Source organism: Spermophilus citellus (assembly GCF_964194105.1).
Source record: "Spermophilus citellus genome assembly, chromosome: 10".
Taxonomy (NCBI): domain Eukaryota; kingdom Metazoa; phylum Chordata; class Mammalia; order Rodentia; family Sciuridae; genus Spermophilus; species Spermophilus citellus.
The window spans coordinates 122,395,734-122,415,205 of NC_138197.1; the positions used below are offsets into that span (position 1 = coordinate 122,395,734).

The window sequence follows — 19,472 nt, forward strand, 5'->3', positions numbered from 1 at the left end:
TAGGCTGGTTTAACACTAACACAATTTTAAGTTTAATCCATTTAACCAGTTTTCACCATTCTTCCTGTCTGATTTTACCATTCTGCTCTCAGAATGTGTGCTTGTTTTGTGGGGATTCTATGCATTATCCACACAAAAGCTAGACTGTAGATGGGTCTATATTAGACAACTTCTAGGATTTTTTAAAATAAGATATGGATTCCTTCAAAATATGACCACACTACATTAGCTAGAACACCCACCTTCATTCCTTCTTCCCAGCTTATCCATAGGTCACCTCGTGTGAGGAAGCAAGCAACCGCATGTCTGGCCAAATGGTGAATCCAACCCTCCTGACGAAGCTGTGTCATGATAGCATCGATCCACGGAAAGCCTGTCCGGCCTTCTGCCCATTTGGCTAAAGCCTCAGGATTCTTATCCCAAGGAATCTGAACACAGATGGGGTTTCCTTCCATTTTATCAAAGCGTGGATTATTTGTTGCTGCTGTATAGAAAAACTCACGCCATAGCAGTTGCCCATAAAGAGAAAGGGGAGGAGAACTGTTTTTCTTTACCTGTGATTAAAAAGCAAGGAAGTATTATCAACAAATTTTTTAAAAAGTATTTTGAAAAATAAGCTCTAATTTTAGATAATACCTTTTTGTAAAGGTCAGTTAGTTTGAAGTAAAAGAGTCGACATGACAAACAGCCAAATCGGAGATAAGGACTGAGTCCAGTAGGGCTAGCAAGTAAAGAATTTGCATTCATTCGAGGTCTTTCAAAGTTTGCCACCCAAGCCTGAAAACATACAGAAAGAATTACATTGATCAAAACTGTCTTCTCCATTTTAAGTGTACAAAATCGAGATTTTTGAATTTAAAAAATTACATAATTCTTGGGAAATAACTTATTATGTCAGTCACAAATGCATGTTTTAATCTTTAAAAAAAGATTTTAAAAAGTGAGCATTCTTTCATTTCAGCCATTTTGATGCAGCACACATGAAAAACTTTCAAATTCCCAGCAAAGGTAGGAAATACCTTCAATCTGTATTTTTGACACTGAGGGAAAGGTGACATATGGCAGTTTCCCCTTGTCCACAGTTTCACATCTCCAGGTTTCAGTTATTCATGGCTAACCATGGTCAAAAAATATTAAGTGAAAAATTCCAGAAATAAATAACTCATAAGTTTTAAATAAACTTTATTATAGTAGTTTGTTATAATTATTCTATCATTAGTTATTATTGGTAATCTCTTACTGTGCTTGATTTAAAAATTAAATTTTATCACATGTATGCATACATAGGAAAAAACAATCTATATAAGGTTTGGTGACATTCGTGGTTATAGGCATCCATTAGGGTCTTGGAATGTATCCCTTGTGAATACGGGCACTACTATAGAATTCTATTCTAGTTTCAAAGTTATGGTCAAAACTGATATAAACTTAGGTACAAAGAATGAAGAGGTAGTATGGTAGTAGCCAAAGGAAAATAATCAGAAGAGGAGGGGGAAGGGAATTTAAATACTCAGTTGTTAACTCTTAAACAATTAGCTTTGTGCTATTTTAACTACTTCCATCAATCCTTCTTTTCAACAGTCTTCTTTTTTTTTTTTTTTAAAGAGAGTGAAATAACTTAAAATATGTCAGTTTGGAAACATGAGCATGATTATATGATGAGCATGATTATATGATCTACATTATCATACTTTTCTTTCTAAATGCCTTTCCAAACGTGTAAGTGCTTCAGTTTCTCCACCTGGCCACACTGCAGAGGATAAGCCATCTGTATCAAAACCTAAGAAAGAAAAGAAAGGAAGATAAATGTATTATTCTTCTGAAACTAAAATATTTTTTATTTAACCATAATAACTAGGAGAACAAATTCCTCTGCAGAAAATTTGTAAGAACTGATAAAAATGAACTTAGTACCTAGATAGTCCTCCCTCACCTACAAAGGCTATGATGAGTTTTCTATGCTTTAGGATGCATCTTCACAGGTAACATCATCTCACATATTTACAGAATACCTAAAGAATGTACAGATTTATCACTCAGTTTATGATATCACTTAGTTTATGATCAGTTTTTCCCTTCCTTCCTCCCCCTTCATGCCCCATTCTTTCTTTTTCTCTTTATCTCTTTCCCTACTAATGCAAAATACTTTATATGGCAAAATAAAATGAAGTAGAATTTTCTGAATCATTAAGATTTACTGAGTCTTAATCTCCACAATTATTACAATTTATATCTACCTAGCTCTTCCAGTGAAGGAACACCGTATTTCTCATCATGGTCATCGGACAGAGGAGTTGTGCACTTTTCTATCACTTCTGAAGTAATTGTCTCTACTGGTATCTCCAGTGGTTCCATTTTGCTGATGAGAGTCTGAAATCTTTTATAAGTTAGAGGCGGTTGTCCACCATTGAGTTCTATAATCCTATTATATGAGAGTTAGTAAAATGCAGTTAGTAAAAAATGACAATATATTTTTGTTGACAATTTCTGAAAAGTCTTAAAACCAGAAAATAAAATTTATCATTTAAAACTTTTAGAATTTTAGCTTCTCATATATAACCAGGAACATATTCAAATGGTTAATTCATGTAAAAAGTATTCTCTATTTTTTAGATATCTGCTAGGTATCAAAAATACATAATATGTAAATGCCAAGACCATTAAGACAGATAAGATTAAGAAAGTGGGAAAAAAACCCAATTAAATGGTTAAATTAGCTTAAAGGCAAAAACAAGAAAGTAATTCACATGGATATGTAAAAAAATGTATTATAACCCAACTTAAGGAATCTCTGGATAATTAATGAAAATTAAACAAGACTGATAATGATATTACGAGTAATCAGCAAAAAATAAATTTTGTTGTGTATTATAAAAGGTTTACAACATGACATACAGGATACATACAGATAATACAAGAGTTACTATACTGAAGCAGACTAACAACTACAAGCTCACAAAAAAATCTTAATTATTTTGTGATGAGAGCAGCTAAAATCTACTTATTTAACAAAAATCCCTAATGCGATATTATTTTACCAACTGTGGTCCTATGTTATATGGAACTTGCTCATCCTATATATCTGCTGCTTTGTATCCTTTGATCTACATCTCCTCATTTTTCCCAGCAAGTTTCATTAAGATTCTATATTATGATAATGACAATTATTTGTTATTTTCTACTATATTTTTTTCAAGACTGGGGGTTGAACCCAGGGAGGCTCTACACCTGAGCTACACCTCTACCCATTTTTATTTTATTTTGAGACCCTGTCTTGCTAAGTTGCTGAAGTTGGCCTTGAACTTGTGATCCTCCCGCCTTAGCCTCCCTGATTGCTGGGATTAAGAGAGTATACCACCATGCCCAGTTTGTGTTCATGTCTTCATTAAAGATATTAACATTTGCATCTACGTCACATAGACTACTATCCCTTACTTGTGATTTTGTTTTCCATGGTTTCAGTTACTCTTGGTAAACTGTGGTCCAAAAATATTGATATTTGACTTCACTCTTTACAGAAAGTGAGAGAGACCACGTTCACATAAATTTATTACACTATATTGTTATAATTATTCTATTTTATTATTATTATTATAAAGCTCTTATTATGCCTAATTTATAAATTAAACTTTATCATAAGTATGTATATAGAGGGAAAATACAGTATATCTGAGGTTTGGTGCTATCCCTGGCTTCAGGCATTTATTGAGGGTCTTAGAACATCTCCCTTGGATATAAGGAGAGGACTACCATACTTAGGACATATAAGCCCCCAAATTCCAAGTTATTTGAGTACCTTATATATTTACTTCTGATCACTAATTGCCTCAAACAAGTCATAGTTAAAAGAATAACTAGCTTTGCCATGGAACTTCAGATCAGATAGATTAGATACTATTTGGGAGTAACTACTGTTTTTCATTATGACAATTTGCTTAATAAAGAATCACAGGGAACTCCAACTTGTCATTTTGAGTGCAGAAATTGAAGCTTATCAGGAGGGTTCAGTAAATTAGTCAAGATCACATAACTGATAAATGGCAAATCTAAAACAATGTATTTTTATTATATATCATATATAAATTATTATCAACTATGTGTACAGAAAATAATCATCAAAAAGCTATACTCTCTGCTTTAAGTAAATTTTCTTTTGGCACAATATTTTAAATTTACACATAGGGTCATATAAATTTTATTGACTGTAATGATACCACAATGGTATTATTGAAGGTACTGTATATTATAAAATGAAAACCTTATAAAACTATTTTCTCTATGTAACATATAAACATGATAGACTGCATATGGTAAATATTCACATTCAACCAATAAGCACTACTGTTATGGAGAACACTGAATCTACCAGTTGTAAGCACCTTCTCTTACCCTGTTTGCTGCCTCCTTCTGATCAGCTCCTAGGGAGCTAGAAAGCAAGTTTACTAAAAAGACATAAGACTTCCAGATTAATCCCAGCAGCTCGGTGGCTGAGGCAGGAGGATGCTGAGTTCAAAGCCAGCTTCAGCAAAAAGCAAGGTGCTAAACAACTCAGTGAGACCCTATCTCTAAATAAAATACAAAACAGGGCTGGAGATGTGGCTCAATGATTGAATCCCCTGAGATCAACCCCCAGTTACCCCACCCCCCCAAAAAAAAAATCAAGTAAGATCCTTGTCTGTATCAAATCATGATTTAATATACACAGAGACATGGAATAAAATTAGTCATGTTTATTACAGAATTATTTTATTAACAATAAAATCTGTAAATAACTTAAGAAAAATAACTAAAAAGGTATATAATTGAGATTTTGGTATTTGTAAGAACAATCATATGGCAAAGTTTTACTTTAGTAAGTTAACAAATCCCGCGAACCTCCCAAACTCACTGTATCTACTACCTCCTAGCCTTCAATTTGACATAATATTTATCAGACAAAGCATCACCAGGGACTAGTGTTTCAAGAAGCATACTTTTGAGAAATATGGTATCAGGCCATTGTTCAGATGACTAAAATTATGTAAAGTTACAGAATATTCAATTTGCATCTGGACTTAAAATCTAGATTAAAAAGATAATGTATACACATGAAATAAAATAAGATAATCATACAAGATATGTGAAGGTGATTTATGGCTCTGCATTATATAAATTACAAAACTAATAATACTAAGAGCCCAGAAAAGTCAGACCATATTAGGCTGAATTAGTCAAAAAACATTTTGTAACAGTGTTAATCATTAATAGCTTTGAAACTGAAATACTGAGTACTTTTATCTTATGCACAATGTCATTAATTTTGGAGCTTGTAATTGAGTGCATAAAAATTGTAGCAGCTAAATTAAATGCTAAAGCTTTGACATATATTCATTTAATTCTCTCACAACTCTATGATGTATATGTTATTTTCACTTTACAAATATATGTATTAGTAACTAGTTCAAATGTCTATGTACTTAATACCACTGTATACTTTAATATGGTTGAGATAGTAAATACTGTTATGTATATTTTCCCACAATAAAAAACAAAACAAAACCGTACTTGTCTAGGTCATATAATGTGTGTGAAATTCGTACAATGACTTCTACTCCAGCTTCAGTAGCCAGTTTCTTTATAGCTGCATCTCGTTCCTTTCCAAAGGGCTCAGAATCATACTCAATTGAAAGTTTAGTAATGTTCCATTCCTAAAATGAGAGAAAGAAGTAAAAATGTACACCAGCTTTATAATTATTATTTTTTCTATCATAACAATAAGTGAAAGGCTCAAATTCCACTTAAAATGATTAAATAAATCAACTTCCAACATGCAGGAAAAAATACACAATTTATCACCCCAAGAATATGCAAATAGTGAAAGTATACTCACTAGATTCCAGGCATCATGCCAGGCACTACTCTACCTAACAATATGTTCAAAACCAGTTCTTACACTAAATGTGTTTGTACAGCACTTTACTGCTAGGAGCCACAAGCAAATATACGATGTATGGCACCTTTGGTTGTAAAGTGACGCCAGCTAGCCACTGAGATGATTATGTTAAGATTTACATTCATATGGAAATTGGACTCCCGCTGTTCACCTTGGCCTGCTACGGGATTCATGTTACGGGACTCATGGAGAGTTCCCATTGGTTGGGGAAGGATAGTAGGAGGGAATTCCGGGGGAGGTCCGGGGGACCCCCGGTTCCGGGGGACACGGGGACACGCGGTTCCGGTCAGACGCCCGCGTGGGAGGACCGGTTTTGGCTTGCTGGCGCTGAGAGTGTTGGCGGCTTTTTCAAAATAAAGTTTTGTTCCTGCTTGAGTGGCTCGTGATTCTGTGCCCAGCCAAGACTGCGGCATTTGGCGGCCCGCACGGGGAACGCCTGGAACTTAGAGGTGAGTAAAATTGCTCGCCCCTGAGGGAAGGCGACAGGATGGGTACCCATCTCAAAAAACAATGTGTTCTTGTTTTGATTTATTTTGTTTTAATTTCAAGCTCCCTAGCCCTAGAATTTTCTCAGGCGAACTGGGAAAAATGGTTGGCTCAAGGTTTGAAGTTATTCGGCCCTGAGAAAGAGAAAATCGATACAACCATTCTCTGTTCCGTTTTTGTTTCATTCTGTTTCGGCTTTGTTTTATCCTATCTTATTGGGTTACGTTACCTTTATAGTAGATTAGAATCCAGTAAAAAACAAACCGAAAAACTGCTAAGTAAATTGTTAGAGGTCCAGACTATGGTAGAAAAAACGCTAGGTCAAGCAAAAGAGAAGGTCTCTCAAGCTAGTCAGACAGAGGAAAATTTAAAAAAAGCAAGCTTAGAGGAAAAGCAGCCATCAGGTGGAGAATTACAACAGGAGGTTGCTACTAACTCCGTTCTATCACCAGAGGGCGTAACTCAACCAACAGCTCCATCTACCGCTGAGCGGCCCTCAACTCCCGTAGTTGATGGACGGAATTCTGAGACAGAACCCCAAAGATTAGCATGCCCTGTACTTGAGCAGGCAGGAGGGCAACGAATTCACCGTGCTTTAGATTTCAAAACAATAAAGCAATTAAAGGAGGCTGTAACAACCTATGGGCCGCAAGCTCCCTTCACAATAAGCATGGTCGAATCTGTTACCAACTTGGACATGACACCAGCAGATTGGGCTAACATGTGTCGATCTGTGCTAAACGGAGGACAATATTTGTTATGGAAGGTTGCCAATGAGGAATTTTGCATGGAGACAGCTAGGCGAAATGCAGAAGCTGGTTACCCTCAAAGAAATATAGAGATGCTTTTGGGAAAGGGACCTTATGAGGGTCAAAGACAGCAAATTGAATATGACCCTGGCGTATACGCACAAATTGCTGTAGATGCAGTTAGGGCATGGAAAACTTTACAGGGGCATGGAGACTTACAAGGTCAATTATCTAAGGTAATACAAGGAACTAATGAACCTTACGCTGAATTTGTAGATAGACTTATTCAGTCAGCCTCTAGGATATTTGGTAATACAGAACAGGTAATGCCATTTATAAAACAACTGGCTTATGACCAAGCAAATCGTTGCTGCAGAGAGGTCATTAGACCATGGAGACATGAAGATTTAAACACATATATTAAATTATGTAGAGACATTAATGAACAAGGGCAAGTCTTAGCAGCAGTACAACAGGCTTTAGATGCCAGGCCAAAAACATGCTATAATTGTAATCAAACAGGACATTTTAAAAGGAGTTGCCCCGTAAGAGGAGGGTTTAACAAAGCTGGATATCAAAGGAATAGAATACCAGGTATTTGCCCACGATGCCATAGAGGAAAACATTGGGCTAATGAATGCCGTTCTCAAACCACCATAGAGGGTATTCCGTTATCAAAAAACGGACAAGGACCAAGTGTTTACCCACGATATCGTGGAGAAAGGTATCAAGCTCCACTGCCAAAAAACGGATTAGAGGGCCCAATGCCCCGGGGCCCAAAACCACAAATATATGGGGCAATGGAGGAACCCAACAGCACCATCAAGGTAGTGCCCAGGACGCATTATCCATTAAATCCCTCATCAGACAAACTAGAGGGAGCGCAGGGCTGGACATCTGCTCCTCTGCCAGAGCAGTACTAACTCCAGAGATGGGAGTTCAAATCATTCCCACAGGAGTAAAAGGACCTCTTCCCAAAGGAACAGTAGGCTTATTACTGGGACGCAGTTCTTCTACACTAAAAGGACTTATGATAAGTCCTGGGGTAATTGATCCCGATTATGAGGGTGAAATAAAAATTATAGCTAGTTCTCCAAGAGGTATATCAGTAATTTCACCAGGAGATAGAATAGCACAGTTATTAATAATACCCAGCCTGCATGATAAATTTTCCAGTTGTAATGTAGAAAGAGGTTCCAAGGGATTAGGCTCCACAGGTGTAGATTGGGCTATGCTGTCTTTAAATTTAGATTCTCGCCCAATGCTAAAATTAAATATTCAAGGACATGACTTTAATGGGCTGCTGGACACAGGGGCTGACCTCAGCATCATCTCTCGTCAAGAATGGCCAAAACATTGGCCATTACAGCAAGCCACTCAAACGCTTCGAGGCCTAGGAGTGGCAACAAATCCCCATAGAAGTGCTATGGTATTAGATTGGAGGGATCCTGAAGGATGTGAAGGAACTATACAGCCCTATGTATTGGATCATCTTCCCGTAAATTTATGGGGACGAGATGTCCTAGATCAATTAGGATTGACATTAACAAATAACATCAATCCTAACGCGCCCACTACTAGAGCTAAACAAGGCTTTAGGAAAGAAAAAAGATTAAGAGAACAAGAACAAGACATGACAGCACCTATTCAAATAGATCAAGAAATAAATAGACATGGTTTGGGTTTTCAGAAAGGGCCACTGAGACAATCAAAATTACTTGGAAATCAGAAAGACCAGTGTGGGTTCCTCAGTGGCCCCTGACTAAAGAAAAGATACAAGTAGCCCATGACTTGGTCAGACAACAATTAGCGGAAGGACATATACAACCTTCCGTATCCCCCCATAATACTCCCATTTTTGTCATTAAAAAGAAATCTGGTAAATGGAGATTATTACAAGATTTAAGAGCCATTAATAATGAGATGGTTATTATGGGACCTGCTCAATCAGGGATTCCTCAATTGTCTGCTTTACCAAAAACCTGGCATGTTTTAGCTATAGATATTAAAGATTGTTTCTTTTCAATTCCAATTCATCCCGAGGATAGTCCACATTTTGCATTTACTATCCCTGCACTGAATCATGAAGGTCCTGATCAGAGATATGAATGGAAAGTACTCCCTCAAGGGATGGCTAACAGCCCAACTATGTGTCACATTTATGTTAATAAAGCAATCCAGCCACTTAGAAACCAAAATCCTGAACTACAAATATTTCACTATATGGATGATGTGTTATTGGCACATAAAGATAAAAACACATTACTAGAATGTTATGCCACACTTACAAACTTATTGAAAAATTATAATCTAGAGATAGCAATAGATAAAGTACAATTAAATCTTCCAATTAATTATTTAGGAGATCTATTATCCTCAACCATGGTCCGTCCACCAAAAATTCAAATACGAGTAGATCAACTCAGATCACTTAATGACTTTCAAAAGTTATTGGGAGACATAAATTGGATAAGGCCTTATCTAGGCATACCAACAGGAGAGTTAGGACCTTTATTTGATATTCTAAAAGGTCCATCAGATCCAAATTCACCCCGCATGTTAACGCCTGAAGCAAGAAAGACATTAAAAATCATTGAAACATATATGGAAAATATGCATTTGGATAGAATTGATATAAGTTTGCCTTTATTATTTATTATACTACCAACAAAAAATATTCCTACAGGAGTATTTTGGCAGGAAGGTCCATTATTGTGGATACATTTATCTTATTCTCCTAACACTATTCTTACTAGATATCCTGAGGCTGTAGGACAATTGATACTCAAAGGAATAAAAGCAGCTAAGGGAGTATTTGGGATTTCTCCCAATAAAATTATTACTCCATATACTATGGATCAAATTGATGAGTTAGCTAATGAGTTAAATACTTGGGCAATAATCATGTGTAAAACTAGTGTTTCATTTGATAATCACTTACCATCTAATCCTTTGTTGTCTTTTTGGTCTAAGCATCCTGTAGTTTTTCCAAAAATGACAAGAAAAACCCCTATCATAAATGCTCCAAATATATTCACTGATGGGTCAAACAATGGTACAGCAGCAGTAGTTACTCCTGATCAAACATTTACATTTTTAGTACCCAAGCAATCAGCTCAAAAGGTAGAGCTTAATGCAGTATTACAAGCTTTTATGATGTTTAAAGATTCTGTATGTAATTTATTTTCTGATAGTCAATATGTAGTTAATGCTATAGTATCCCTTGAAGATGCTGGTAGGATTTCACCTTCTTCTACTGTTTTCTCTTTGTTTTCCGCTATACAAAGTCTAATCTGCGACCGAAAAGATCCATTCTTTATAGGTCATATCAGGGCACATACAGGATTGCCTGGAGCCCTTAGTATGGGCAATGAACTAGCAGATAAATCTACACATGACATACATATTTTCTCCACAATAGAAGAAGCTATAAATTTTCATAAAAGGTTCCATGTCAATGCTAATACTTTACAAAAACGTTTTAAAATAACTAAAGAACAAGCCAGACATATAATAAAACAATGTCAAAATTGTGTGACATTTTTACCACAAGTTAATCTTGGAGTCAATCCTAGAGGACTGATACCTAACCATATTTGGCAGATGGACGTCACACACTTGCCAGAATTTGGAAAATTAAAATATTTACATGTTACAGTTGATACCTCTTCTGGATTTTTGATGGGCTCCCTTCATGCCGGAGAAAAAACTAAAGATGTTATAGCTCATTGCTTACAAAATTTTGCCACTGTGGGCGTTCCAAAACAGTTAAAAACGGACAACGGTCCTGGTTATACTTCCTCCTCTTTTAAACAATTTTGCTCATCATTTGGTATTACTCACATAACAGGAATTCCATACAATCCACAAGGACAAGGCATAGTTGAAAGAGCTCATCAAACTATTAAAATGTACTTATTAAAACAAAAGGAGGGAATTGGAAAGGGGTATATATCCCCCAAAGATAAACTTAAAATAACCCTTTTTACTCTAAACTTTTTAAATTTAGATTCATCGGGACTTAGTGCTGCGGAAAGACATTTGTACCCCAAAAATGTACATAAGCCTAAGGTACTTTGGAAAGATATTCTAACGGGACAATGGAAAGGCCCAGATCCAGTGATAGTCTGGAATCGGGGCGCTGTCTGTGTTTTCCCACAGGAGGAACAGCAACCGATTTGGATTCCAGAGAGATTAACTAAAACAATTTCTACAGAAAAAGAAGATGATTTGACTCAAATCCATAACAGCTGACATCCAGAGCTCCGGCTTGGCTATTCTTACATCTGCGACAGTGATTAACCAAGGTGGTTTTTTTTTCAATATCTATTTTATTATTGCATTTTTCCACATCATAAGTTCTATTTTACTTTTGAGCTCATACAAACCTAGGTTACTGTTTTTCTGATCAGTTTTATTTTTTGACTGTGTTTTATTTTTTTGACTGTGGAGTTTTTAAACATTGCAATGGAGATTTCACCTAGGTATAGTTACAAGGCCTTTATTTACTATTGTCTTATGTGTTGTATGTTGTGTGCACACTTCTGTTTAGTGTTGTATGTCTGTATGTGTGTATGTCCATATTTCTTATATGAGGAGCGCTCATGAAAAAATGGATCCGAATTTTTTCTTTATTCACGTGATTTATATGGTTTAATTTAAATTAGGTAAACAGCTGTTAAGGATTGTTTTTAAAGGAGTTTAACAGATCTGTTTGTTTACTTTCACCTTTCCTTTTCATTATATTTAATAATTCTGTTCAGGATAATGTCTCTTTAGCATCATTGCCAGAATTTCCATCTCCATCCCAATTCCGGTGAAGACTGAGATAAAACCAAACTACAGCTTCTATGATAGCTATCACAGTAAACTGTATAAACTGATGCATCAATGAATATAACTCAACAAGTAATGCTCAATCAAGGACTTGATTTACTTTGGGAGGAAATGGACATATTGATAGACTCCTCCAATTTGAATTGCTTGCAGAACTTGCCTGGACTATATATCAGTTGCATACATTGTGAAATATCATCTGGTGCACCGAATTGTGGTACTGCTGGCATATCTTTGCTGATGGTGTCACCAGTGATGCAATTTCCTTGCCAGCTCACCCCATGTTTATTGTGGTAATACTGGCATATCTTTGCTGATGGTGTCACCAGTGACGCAATTTTTCCAAAGGAGCCATCAATTGGCTTGGTGTCGTGGCATTTCTGTATCCTCCTCCCTTCTACTAGTGATGGTCTAAAATTTGGGGGCCAACAGAGGTGAGGCAAAGAACCTCACCCCCCCACTGGCACTAAGGCTAAATTTGGGGGCCAACAGAGGTGAGGCAAGAACCTCACCCCCCCACTGGTGCATAGGCCTATCCACAAGCATGGCTGAATGCTGGACCGGTAGTCAGTGACGGGTTGCTCTGATTACAGTGGATTCAACCTAAGACAGGAAGCTGACGCCTAAAGGTCAGTTCTCCCATGACGGGTAAGAACCATATGTTAAATTGGACAACCTACCAGGCACGGTCCCTAGCCACATTGCTTGTTCCTTAATTAAACAGAAGGGGGCAGATGCTAGGAGCCACAAGCAAATATACGATGTATGGCACCTTTGGTTGTAAAGTGACGCCAGCTAGCCACTGAGATGATTATGTTAAGATTTACATTCATATGGAAATTGGACTCCCGCTGTTCACCCTGGCCTGCTACCGGACTCATGTTACCGGGACTCATGGAGAGTTCCCATTGGTTGGGGAAGGATAGTAGGAGGAAATTCCGGGGGAGGTCCGGGGGACCCCCGGTTCCGGGGGACGGGAGGTTCCGGTGCCTACAGAATATTGGCGGCTTTTTCAAAATAAAGTTTTGTTCCTGCTTGAGTGGCTCGTGATTCTGTGCCCAGCCAAGACTGCGGCACTTTACTTTTAAAAATTACTTATAATTACATTATCAAACTTCAAGATAACCCTCAAGACTTGGTACTTCAGTTGGTATCTGTGTTGTGCAGATGAGATTAAAAGTAGGGACTTGCCCAAGTCCATAGAGAGCCAGAACACCTGAACTTATGCCTGCTGGCCTAAGAACTGGTCTTTAACAAATCTTTGGTAATCAATATTGTAAATGCTGCTTTAGATGAATCCTATAAATTCTGTATATTAGCATTTCTATTTTCAGTTTATAAATATTTGCTATTACTATTCATTTTTAGTTTGATTCTGTTGAAGTCAGACAATATAATATGTAAGATTTTAGACTTTTGCAGTTAACTGATTCTTATTTTATAGCAAAGTATAGTCTATCTGTCTCGGTGAATGTTTCCTGTGAATGAGAAATGTGTGTTCTATAGTTCTTGGGTACATTGTTCTACAAATATCAGCCATATCAAACTGACTGATAGTGTTGTTAATATCAATCTTATCTTTATTAGTTTTTGTATTTTATAGAAGGCACATTCCTATATTCCTGGAGAGGTAGAGGCTATGAATTTCCTTCAGACCTAAGATTTGGAATTTGCACAATATCTTCTTTGACACTTGTTTTACCCAAGTTATAGGGACAACCCAGATTCAGTGGGGGTGGAGATAAACTCTTTTGATGGAAAGAGCAGCAAAATGATGAGGATTCAATACCCCTTCCAAGATATCTGCATGGCTCACTCCCTTCTCAAATATCACCTTATAAGTGAGGCCTTCTATGATTTCATATGAAGTAACTACCCTTTCCTTGCCCTAACACTATTTCACATTTTATGTTTCTCTGCAGGACCCATCATCACCTGACATTGCATATTTACTTATTTATGATCTATTTCCTTCCCACTAAAGGACAAGCTCTGAGAATGTAGGTACTTTATCTGTTTCACTACTATTTCTTTTTTAATTTTTTAGTTGTAGTTGGATCTAATACCTTTATTTTATTTATTTATATTTATATGGTGTGAGGCCTGAACCCAGCGCCTTGCACATGCTAGGTGAGCACTCTACTGCTGAGCTACAACCCCAGCCCCTCAATCTTATATTTCTAGCACATTGAACCCTGCCTTATACACAACAGGTATTCAATTAATATCTGTGAATGAATTCTATCAAGCATGTGCCATGAAGTAATAAAGCAAGATCCAAAGTAGCTCAGAGAGCATATATAAACCTGATGCTGAAATAATAGTGGCTTTATATATTCTTTTTATTTATTATGTGATTTTTCAGCAAAATATTTTATTATGCTTCAGTGTGCTCACTTATAAAGATGTTAGGAACATATATCTTGTTCTTGGATATAATGAGATTTTTTTTTAAAAAATTTAAGTATATATTCAACATGTATCTATTCTCTAAAATGAGTACTTTAAACTCTTCATTAAAAGTTTCTGCAGAGAAAACAAAAAGGTTCTGCAGGTTCTTTCTTGTGCTCGTCTTGGTAACTTTACCAATCTGGTGCCAAATGTGGAAGATGCAACATGTAACTCTATAATAATACAAGCAACACACTTACAATTACAGTGCCATCCAAGTTTTGCCTAAGCTAGTACCTCCTAAGCTTCTTGATCATTTTTTTCTTTTTTCAGGAAAACATGAAAAGAACAGGTCATTTTGTCAGCCTATATTAAGCCAGAATTTAACTGAGGAAAAATCATCATAGAAAACACATCATAAGTTTATTAGACTTGTTTGGATGCACATGTATATATAAAAATGCTCTGACACATTCCTAAATCTACTCATTATAAACAGAATAAACTGAGCACATATGATAGAGGAAAGATGGATACTAGAGGAGACATCAGTACTGAAGTCACTATCATGTTCCAATAAATTAAATGCAATGTTATCAGGTCTAAACCCATTTTTCCTCCAATGTGGGAAGCAGAATTTCCTATTAAAAATTCTCATTATTTGCTATATAATAAAACCAGACACACTAATTTAAGTGAGTCAGCTATAGTTACTGACAAAAGAATCTCCTCCCCCAGACAAACCATGGGTATGAGAACTAGGAGTGCGCAGGAGAATGGCTTTTATTTATTTACTTATTTTATTGGTACATTTATATTTAATAGGGGGATTCAATGTTACAAATTTATACATGTACATAACATAATTTGGTCAATTTCATTCCCAGTATCTTCCCTTTTTTCTCCCCTCCTGCCCTATATAGGGAAGGCACCTACTTTTATCTTTCTATAACTTAAAAATACATGTATGTAGTACCTTTAAATATAAAGTTGAAACATGAATTCAATAAAAAAGGAAGTAATTATCTCCATAGCTCTAGATAGGAAAACACCTTTCTGATTAATTTACTCTGTCATTTTATATAGACTATTGTATGTAGTTGAAGGAAAATACGAATAAAATAGTAAATGTTCTATGCGTATGCATGTATTCATGTATTTGCATTTGACAGCTTATGTTAAAACCTATGCCTCTCTGCCAAATTAACAAGATAGGGCATAATTTAAGTGCATAAGATAGTTTGACCCAATCATATACTATTTTGGGGAGAAGAAATCTCAAAACAAAGAACACAAAAGATGTGCTGACTTAAAAATATTTATTCAAAAAGAAGTATATAGCTGTACACTGTGGTGCATGCCTGTAATCCCAGCTACTTAGGAGGCTGAGGCAAGAGGATCTCCAAGTTTGAGGTTAGTCTGGGCAACTTAGTGAGACTGTCTCAAAATAAAAAATAAAGAGAACTGAGGATAAAGTTCAGTAGAAGAATATACCTGGCAAATGGAAATGTTATTTTATAGCAATCAAAATATTCTTAGGATTCACTTTGCCCATACCAAATGGATTATTTATAGGATTGAAACGACTGAAGCAATTATCCAAATACATTTTTACACTTGTGAGTTGTAGATAACTGATTATTGTTTCTTGTCAGAATTCCTCATATATCAGTTAAATTAGAATTCCACAAAGTTATAGTATTGAATAATCTTTAATGAATGTCAAATTTTCACTAGCCAAAGTTGTTACATTAGCCAAATCATGACCATTAAATGTTTCTTTCCTACCATTAAGAGAAAGGTAAGGTAAGAATGACTTGATACTCACTATTGGGGACCTTCTTATTCAGAGAATGAAATGGTTCTTTTCAGGATTAGAAACAGAAACACTATTATTCTAAAAATATAATGAATCAAACAGCTCCAAGAAAAAGCAGATAAACGTTTAAGAAATCTGATAATAGCAAGTAGGAAGGGAAAAGTAAAAAAGAATAATAGTCAGGAAAATCAGCTTCTGATCTTAACACTTGCACAAACTAACTGTATAATCTTGGGCAACTCATTTAATCTTCCCAGGCCTAATTGTTTCATCTGGGAAAAAAGGGAGAAATAAACAGGAGATTGTTAAGATTCTACCAGGCTTAAAAACAACAACAACAAACCAAAAACCTACAATTTTATATTATTGGTAAAATATCAGTGGTTTTTAACCCTCTGATCCAGAATTGACCCACAAAATACTGGCACTTATGAGCAAAGATATGTAAATGTGGGCAAAGGTGTTTACTGGCATATTCTGTATTAACAAGAGGCCTGTAGGGGTGGGGTACTAAATGGTTAGCAGACAATTACTTAAAGAAATCATAGTATATCCACACTAAGGAATACTATGGAGCCATTTAAAAGACTGAGGAAATAATACGGAACAATCTCCAAAATACATGTTTATATGAACACAGCATGGCTCAAACCAGTGAATATAGTTCTCTCATTTGGGGATTTTAAAAAGGGAACAGTAACACATGGGGATACATATAAATATACATATATAAATTCTTGTTTATGCAAAGAATATTTCTAACTGGATACACAAGAAACTGGTAGTAGCTCGTGTAGCTTCCTTCTGAAAGGGGAACTAGCAGTTAAGGTAGAAGAAATATTTAACTTTTCATTTTAAACAATCCTTCTATAATGTTTGATTTTAGCAGGGGTAACTTTTTCATTAAAGAAAAAAGCCATGCAATTTTCATTTAAAAATACTTGTATTCCTAATACTTTAACACAAAAAGCATTATTTGCCAAATATGTTCTCTGAAAAAGGTTATTATTTTATTCAAATATTTACAAATTACCTTGAAAAGCCTGGGAAACACATCTGCTGGTTGTCCACGAATCACAAATAGACGAGAATTTAATTTTCGTAGATTGGCATCAAGATCCTCAAGACACTGAAGCAAAAATCTAGAGAAGAAATACAAAAAATGTTAAAAATATACATTTAGAAGATGTAAAGCATTGCAAAACCATGTTATTACATAATTTGAAATGTTATTCATCATTTTATTAATACCCCTAACTCATATAGAAATTACTCTGTCCAGAAAGAATACTTAGTTTTTGTTAATTATAGCACAAGTTTCCTAATATTTTAATGCTTTTCTAAATCAAATCACTAATTTTCATTAAATAAAAATTACATAAACAAAAATTTAATTTGTGAAAATAAAAATTATGCAAAGATATAGCAAAGCAATTAAATGAATTAATTTCATTATTTAAACTTGATGAAGTGACAAATTTCCTATACAAAAATGACTTCACATAGAAAGGCCGCCTTGAAAAATCTAGAACATTTTTTTACTCTGGGAAAAATGGAAATATCCTGTTGAATAAGTGAGTAAACAATTTAAGAATATAAATACTAGGGGTGACTATTATCCATCTAAGGCAGAAATCATAATACTTATTTTCATGTTTCTAATCTAAATAAAAAAGGAATTAATAATAATTAAATGCTAAATTATGTGGTATTAACAATTGACTATAGAGAGTACCAGATTGCTTTTTTTTAAGGTCTCATGGAACAGGTGGGGCTATAGATTTTTTCAATAAATTAAGTACCACCAAAGTTTACATATGACATATATCTGGAAAAATTCTGAAGCAGTGATAGAAGACAGCTACTGTGTTATTCTACCGCGATGAAACTCAGCATTTCCCAAGAACAAATCTAAAAGAGGTCAGCCCTGTAATGTTCAGCTTCATCGTTTGTATCATGTTAATTTTCATATAGATTCAGTTCTTTCAGTTTATTTCCTTTCCATCTTCTTTTATGTTTTTAAATATTTTTCTGTCTTTTCACAGGCTACATACTCATTGAGAAGAATGGTCATGTCTTTCTTGAGAGGAGTGGTTGAGGAAGGAATGATGTATCACAGAAATGCACTGTCCAATACAATGACCAAAAGACACATGTAGCATTTTAATTTAAGTTAATTAATATTTAAAATTCAGTTGCTCAATTACACTGGCCACATTTCAAGTCCTCAATAGCCACATAGATGGCTAGTAACTACCACATTAGACAGCACAGGTGTAGAACATTTCTATCACTGCAGAAAGTTCTACTAGAGGTTCTCTAGAAGGTTCTACAAGGTTCTTAGTCTAGATCATCTTGTTCTCTTTGCCAATTCTGATCCCATCATTTCACCAAAAAAAAAAAAAATGCTGATTGTTTTTCCAACTGTAGTTTTTAATGTCTTAAGTATATTAGTCAGCTGACACTTTTCCACTTCAGGAGTCAACATTTCTAGAGCTTAGAGAGTCACAGTCACTCAAGAGGATGTGAAAGACAGTCCACTATTTTACCTTAGGAAGTTTCATGCGATCATCAAATGAACAGAAAACAAACCTTTCTGTGCTCACATTTATATTTACCACATGCCTCTTCTCTCTTGGTTTGGAGTCACCTCCCTAATACCTAATCCCCAGCCCATTCCAACACTACCAATATGTTAAGTTCTTCAGGGGAGAAGACTTTAGTTAGATGCATAGCAATATGAGAATATATGAGTTTCATAAAATTATCTGCAACTATGAATAACATCAAATGTGGTGATGTTTATTGGAAAGAATGTAATTTAATATATTTGCTTATTTACAAGAAAGTTTTTGTTTTTGTTTTGAGATGGGGGTCTCACTATGTTGCCCAGACTGGCCTCAAACTCTTGGGATCAAGCAATTCTCCCACCTCCTCCTCCTGAGTAGCTGGGATTATGGATGTATGCTGTCCCACCTGGATAGCAAGAGAATGATTAAACCAAAAATTAAGAAATCGAATGGACTGGCATCTTAAAAGTTTGCTTAAATTAAAACAGCACAAAACTAAAATATCCTGGAGAGGTAATCCAAGGCAAAGATAATCCCCAAATCTTTGTTGTCTCATCAGCTTCACCATGCTTACCTGCACTGGTAATAAATCACAAAAGTTCAATTCAATCTTTCAGTAGGAATGTTTTTATGTAGTATGAGGTAAGATCAGAAAAGCAAAACATCAAAAGAACATGATTACTACATAA

The 19,472-nt window shown here is 35.4% G+C and overlaps 2 protein-coding genes across 4 annotated transcripts in view; both read right to left on the minus strand.

Annotated features, from left to right (window-relative positions):
* MTERF2 (mitochondrial transcription termination factor 2) overlaps positions 1 to 19,472 on the minus strand; it is a 666,987-nt gene that overhangs the window by 51,151 nt on the left and 596,364 nt on the right. The window lies entirely within an intron of this gene.
* The window catches only part of CRY1 (cryptochrome circadian regulator 1), a gene marked incomplete at its 3' end in the record, with an annotated part of 70,418 nt that overhangs the window by 10,323 nt on the left and 40,623 nt on the right, over positions 1 to 19,472 (minus strand). For all 3 annotated transcript variants that reach the window (XM_081309710.1, XM_081309711.1, XM_081309712.1), the window contains exons 2-7: positions 17,247 to 17,355; positions 5,545 to 5,687; positions 2,238 to 2,422; positions 1,692 to 1,780; positions 637 to 777; positions 243 to 554 (exon numbers count right to left, since the gene is read on the minus strand). In XM_081309710.1, the coding sequence (XP_081165836.1) occupies positions 243 to 554; positions 637 to 777; positions 1,692 to 1,780; positions 2,238 to 2,422; positions 5,545 to 5,687; positions 17,247 to 17,355 (979 nt within the window). The remainder of the gene's footprint in view (positions 1 to 242; positions 555 to 636; positions 778 to 1,691; positions 1,781 to 2,237; positions 2,423 to 5,544; positions 5,688 to 17,246; positions 17,356 to 19,472) is intronic.